The 6464-nt window shown below is 32.7% G+C and overlaps 2 protein-coding genes across 2 annotated transcripts; one reads left to right on the forward strand and one right to left on the reverse strand.

Annotated features, from left to right (window-relative positions):
* Nucleotides 1-272: 272 nt before the first annotated feature.
* LOC106760586 (uncharacterized mitochondrial protein AtMg00810-like) lies at nt 273-1454 on the forward strand. The gene has a single exon (XM_014644006.1). It carries the CDS (start codon nt 273-275, stop codon nt 1452-1454), a length of 1182 nt encoding a protein of 393 aa, XP_014499492.1.
* Nucleotides 1455-2662: 1208 nt separating this feature from the next.
* Nucleotides 2663-3650, reverse strand: LOC106761010 (glutathione S-transferase 3-like). The gene is made up of 2 exons (XM_014644476.2): nt 3285-3650; nt 2663-3194 (listed from the first exon to the last, which is right to left on the reverse strand). Exons 1-2 carry the CDS (start codon nt 3597-3599, stop codon nt 2838-2840), a joined length of 672 nt encoding a protein of 223 aa, XP_014499962.1. The 5' UTR covers nt 3600-3650; the 3' UTR covers nt 2663-2837.
* Between the last annotated feature and the right edge of the window lie 2814 nt (nt 3651-6464).

Genomic DNA, 6464 nt, shown 5'->3' on the forward strand with positions numbered 1-6464 from the left:
TCAATAATGATTCAAACAATGTTGTGCAAACCATTGATCCTCTTCCTAGAGTTTCCAATCGACAGAGGAAGCCTCCTGCTTACTTGTCTGCGTATGATTGCCCTACTCTTTCCTCTACTAACATTTCATATAGTACTCCTTACCCATTACATTCATATTTATCATATTCCAATTGTTCTAATTCTCACACTGCTTTTTGCATGTCCTTATCTGCCACTATCGAGCCATCTTCCTTTAAGGAAGCTTGACAGCATGATCATTGGCAGCAGGCTATGATTGCGAAAATACAAACTCTGCAGAGAAATGGCACCTGGTCATTGGTCAACTTACCACCAAATAAAAAGGCTGTTGGTTGCAGATGGGTCTATAAGACTAAGTTGAATGCAGCTGGTTCCANAGAGAGACANAAGGCACGTCTTGTTGCCAAAGGATTTACANAGACTGAGGGCATGGATTTTTTTGAGACCTTCTCCCCTGTTGTGAAGCTCACCACTGTCAGGTTTCTAATTTCCATTGTTGTCTCTCGCCATTGGTCTTTATATCAACTTGACGTTGATAACGCCTTTTTACATGGTGATTTAAATGAAGATGTTTACATGAAACCTCCCCTGGGATTGCTTCTTCCTGAACCTCATCTAGTTTGTAAATTGCACAAGTCTCTTTACGGCCTTAGACAAGCTTCTCGACAGTGGAATTCCAAGCTTACATCTGCATTAATTTCCTATGGGTTCTCACAGAGTTCTGCTGATCATTCTCTGTTTACCTATCATTCCTCTAACTCTTTTATTGCCTTATTGGTTTATGTTGATGATATAGTGCTCACTGGAGATAACATGCAGGCCATTACTGATGTCAAACAATTTTTACATCATAAATTCAGCATCAAAGATTTGGGTTTTCTCAAATTCTTTCTTGGTTTTGAGGTTGCTCGATCACAACAAGGCCTTGTCCTAAATCAAAGAAAATATTGCTTGGAAATCTTGTCAGAATTTGGTCTACCTGGTTGCAAACCTGCCACTTCTCCTTCGAATCCCACTGTTAAGCTTAAGGATGATGAAGGTGCTCTTGTTTCAGATCCCACTGCTTACAGAAGATTGATTGGTAAGCTGCAATACTNAACTAATACTCGTCNAGACATCTCCTTTGNTGTTCAACAAGTTAGCCAATTCATGTCCAAGCCACGACAATCTCATCTCCATGCTGCTTTCAGAATCTTGAGATACCTCAAAAGTTGTCCAGGTCTTGGTTTATTTTATCCTTCCTCCAACCCTCACCGAATTCAAGCTTTTTCGGATTTCGATTGGGCTACTTGTTCCCTCACTCGCAAGTCCATCACGGGATATTGTGTCTTTTATGGCCATTGTCTTATTTCCTGGAAATCTAAGAAACAATCCACGGTTTCTAGAAGCTCTACTGAAGCTGAATATAGAGCTTTGGCTTCTGTTGCTTGTTAACTACAGTTGTTAAAATATATTGCTGATGACTTGCGCCTTAAAATTCCTCTTCCTTTTCCCACCTTTTGTGATAATCAGTCTGCAATTCAGCTGGCCAAGAATCCATCCTTTCATGAACGAACCAAACATATCGAAGTGGATTGTTATCTCATACGTGTTAAGATTCTTGATGGTCTCATTGTCATTTCACATGTTCCTTCCAAGCATCAATTGACAGATATGTTAACTAAGTCTTTTTATCCTGGACTTTTTCATGCTAATTTGTCCAAAATGGGTTTGCTAAACATTCACCACCCATCTTGAGGGAGGGTGTGAGCAAGACACGGTTTCTGCTTTCATCACAGATGGTCATTTTATCTCTGCCAACTGCACATTTTATCTGTTACCTTTATTGTTAATTTGTTAGGATTTATTTTCATATTGTGGTAGATACTATGACAGCTGATACTTTTACTTTTTCTAGATTTACCCTTTTCTAGATTAATCCTTTGCTGTATATAGTGCCATTACTGTATATCTTTTCTGGTGTGTTGAATAAATGAAGAACCTTTTAAATCAGATTTACTTTACCTTCTCACAAGTTCAAGGTGGAGATTTGTCTAAGAAATTCCTAGACGATTTGCATGGTAAGATGATTGAAGAGTTACATGTATCAGATAATATATGTAGTTTGTGAAAATTAAACGACTAGTCTTTTATCATTTAGCACAACTTTGTTTTGTTTGTATCGTCTCATAAATATCATATGGGGACCACTTAACTTTTGTAATAAAAGCAATGTTCACGTGTCTTACTTAGAACACTGAACATGTGTTTTCGTATATAATATATGAGTATAAGTATGTCTTATATTTATTAGTTATAACAATATATATAATATATCTAAGTTGTCTCGAGTGAGAAGTTAATTGTATATATTGAAGTTAATACCTTATTCACACTAAGTTAAAGTCGTGTTTTTGCTTATTCTTATCGTTGCTCTAGTTTTACTTGATAATATTTTTAACACTTACCGTGTGCTCTATTTTCTACGTGCATGTGTGATATAGTTTGATTCTGAAAGTATGAACGAGTAACTTTAACTATTAATGTATCAAGTGAGACACCCACCAAATTACCCTCCAACAAATACTATAATATTAAGGAAATGTTTAATTTCTCTATTAATAAGAAGAAACATAGTTTTGACTAGTACATGAAACAACTTTTTATTGATTGTAAGTGCACACTTAACATTCATATCTTGCCATAAAACAGAATCTAAAACAGAGCAGACACATCAAAGTGTCTATCAAACAATAAATCACCCAAGACAGAAAGAACACAAGCTAAAATTACAAAAGGCCTTTCAGTACCATATTTAAAGTGCAAATTTCAATTGGGTTAGTTCATGAAAACTCTATCTTGAAAAAAGTGCTTTATTCGGTCGATGGAAACATACACCTTCTTTTCATCAGGAAGTGTTTTGGACACGGTCTCTCTCTCCATGCATCTCTTGGCCCAAGCTATGAGTTTAGGACATTCTGCTTCCATTTTGAAGTTACCATATGTCTCATACGTATAAAACCAACTATAAAAGGGGATCAGACCAACATCAACAAAGCCAAAAATGTCACCCCCAAAAAAAGGTTTGTCACCAAGTGTCTCTTCCAGTTGCTTAAAGATAGAGATCAACTCCTTCTTCCCTGTCTCATGCTCCTCTCCACTAGAAAGCCACATTTTCCTCCATGTATCATACACCTGCAACCAATATCTCAAAACCAGAATTGCTAACAAAAACAAAATATAAAGCAGAACAAAAAGAGACGACAACAAACGAAAAGCACAAACCTTTTTATCAATGTAATCCATCCAGAATCTGGCTTGAGCTCTTTGATATGGGTCAGAGGGCAAGAGTTGAGGGTTGTGGTTCCAGACCTCATCGATGTACTGCACTATTATTGCAGATTCACATATGGGTTTCCCATTATGGATGAGAACTGGAATCTTCTTGTGAACAGGGTTCATCTGCAGAAGTAAAGCGCTCTTGTTTCTGAGATCCTCTTCCTTGCCTTCGTACTTAACACCCTTTTCTGCCAATGCAATCCTAACCCGCATCCCAAACATGCTTGCCCATGTATCCAACAGAACAATCTCGTCTGCCATTACTGTATTCACAGGATCACCAACTCCAACTCAGGTTCTGAACTGGCTTGTTGCTAGAGATACCTTATATCAACAGGAGAGGTGATGATATTTATAAGGATGTTTCATTCTGCACCTCCACCTCTTTCATCCTACACCTCCAAATTCCTTAAATAGCCTCGCAATTAATGAGCACTTCGTTTATTTTCCTTCCTTTTTTTCCTTTAGTGTGGTCATCCAAAGAGATTGAGAAATATTTTTAGTGAAAGTGGTGGTCAAGCAGCTGGAGGAAGTGGTGGTCAAGCAGCCAGAGGAGATGGTGGTCCTGTCAGTGGTTGGCATTAAAGGTGGGAAAGTTTCTTTTGCCATTGTCACATGAATAATGATATTTAGACAATATTTTTTTGACAATATTTAAATATTATCAACCTGTTATTCTGTGATTGGTCTAAAATCATTTCACAGTCAATAATAATAATTATAAACTTATCATGAAATAATCACATAATGACATGTACATGATATTCAAATATTAATAAAAAAATGTTGTGTAAGGATCATTATTTAACATGAAACATGTGTATGCATTCACTCTTAAACTTGTATATCATAGTCGGATATGGAAATGGATATCCAAATTCGTTATTCGAATGTTGACATCCCAAGAAGTAAAAATGAATTTAAAGTGCAAAACATGCTTTTGAACGTTGGTTTGCAATGTTTCTCACGTGTGCTTTTCATTACCGTTCTTCCAAAACCCAACAATGTTAGAGCTTCTGAAATCTGGCCCTAGTTTTCTCTGTCAGATTTCACCTTCAAAACATATTGGTGGTTACGATTGGCGTGCAATGCAATCTGACCACTTTTTCATTCTTTCCAGACTTTGGTTGTGTGTGCCTAGAAACAGCGGAATGAAAGAACTAAAGTGAGGAAACAGTGGTGCTTGTACATTTTGTGTCTAATTAGTGCTCTTCAAAAGTTCCTTTTGAGTTTCAGAATTTCTTATTTTCCCACGTCTATTTCTGACTTTTTCATACTCATAAAAATGTATATTACCTAGTATTTTGAAGGATAGTAATACTTTGACACAGACGAGAAAAACATTTATATAACACGAAAAAATAATAATTTTTTATTTTTTTAATTTAAAATCATAATTATTTTATTATATTATTAAACATTGTGTCAAATAAATATATTTTTTCTCAGCGTGTAAAAACAAACTTTTTTTCTATTTTGAATTGTCACGGGAATATTTTACCACCAAATTTTGTTTTTATTATAATTAGAAGTAAATTAACAAAAATATTAACTTTAACCTGTAATTTTAAATTTTACATAAAATATTATATTAATATTTTATTAATAATGTTAAAATTTAATTATTTATTTATTATTTTATATAATATTTTTAATTTTATTATTATGTGAAAATTGTTCAAACATATTGAAAAAATTCATAAAAAGTCTTTATTGTACAATTTTTTCATTCGTAATTCCAAAATTTTAAATTTAAACTTAGTTATCATATATTTTAAATTTTAAATTTTTTTGTTGACAATATGAATCTGAATTTTAGAAAAATAAAATAAAATTGAAATAGTTATTTATTTTTTTATTTTCTAAAGTTTGAAAATATTATAACTTTCGTTTTTTAATAATAATGAAATATTATTTGTAATAATTTATAATTTATTTTATTAACAATATCATTNTTAAGTTATTTATTTATTATTTTATATCAATATTTCATTTTTATTATTATATTAATATTATTATCTTATTGTATCACTATATCATTATTAAATATTATTATGTGATATAATAAATTATTAATTTTTAAAAATCATTAATTTTTTTAATTTTTCTTCTTTAGATTTTGTTTCCAACTTAAATACGAATTTTTATTATAACTTGGAAATTTGTAACAATTATTTAAGTAAATTAAAAGGGTCTATTAAAATGCTTTTGTAACATCCTGAATTTGGATGTTATGAAAACGTAGTAATTCAACTTTTTTTTTAAATTATTAATATGTCCGCTTCATTATAATACACGTTATAAAATAATACAAGGAGAGTGGATCACATAATCCAATTTTATAATTAACATTACATTGTCTAAAAATACAAATCATATTAACAACAAAATTAATCAAGATTCTCCTTTTTTAATCTTTCTCATCCTCTCATTGCTTTTAAATAATATCTGAACTATTTGTATGATCATTATTATCTGCTTCCACATAACATAAATATTATACGATCATCACAACAAACGCAACTAATAAGATAAGTTAACAACAATAACATAGAGAAATAAGATTATACAAAACAATTACAAGCTAACAATAATAACATACAGAAATAAGATCATGGAAAACAATTACAAATCAATAACTCTTCTTTTAAGACAAGATAACTGCTAATCTCATAATCTCAATAGCTTTACACAAGTTTGTCAAATAAAGGCAACCCATGCCAAAACCTACTATCTTTACAAACATATGTAATCTTCCATATTTCACCACACCACTCCTATTCACTAAAACAAGTTGATTCTAGTTGTCCTCTACCGTAACTTTGGACCTATCTCTCCTGCTTCTCAAAGCTTTTGAGAAAAACTCCAATGTTGGTCCCATCAATATTATGCTCAACATTAGCCGGAACCCTACGAGTAAGACATTCATCCATTTCTACCCCACAAAAGAGGAAAGAGCAACATTCGAATCCTAGTCCATTCCACCGCCCTTTGTAACATCCCACTATATATATAGCATTACACTATATAAAAGTTAGGCTTAATACCTCCCTTGGTCCTCGTATTTGTGTAAAAATCTCAGTTCGGTCCTCAAGTTTTGAACTGTCTCAATTGGGTCATAATTTT

The sequence above is a fragment of the Vigna radiata genome, chromosome 5 (genome assembly GCF_000741045.1).
Source record: "Vigna radiata var. radiata cultivar VC1973A chromosome 5, Vradiata_ver6, whole genome shotgun sequence".
Taxonomy (NCBI): Eukaryota; Viridiplantae; Streptophyta; class Magnoliopsida; order Fabales; family Fabaceae; genus Vigna; species Vigna radiata.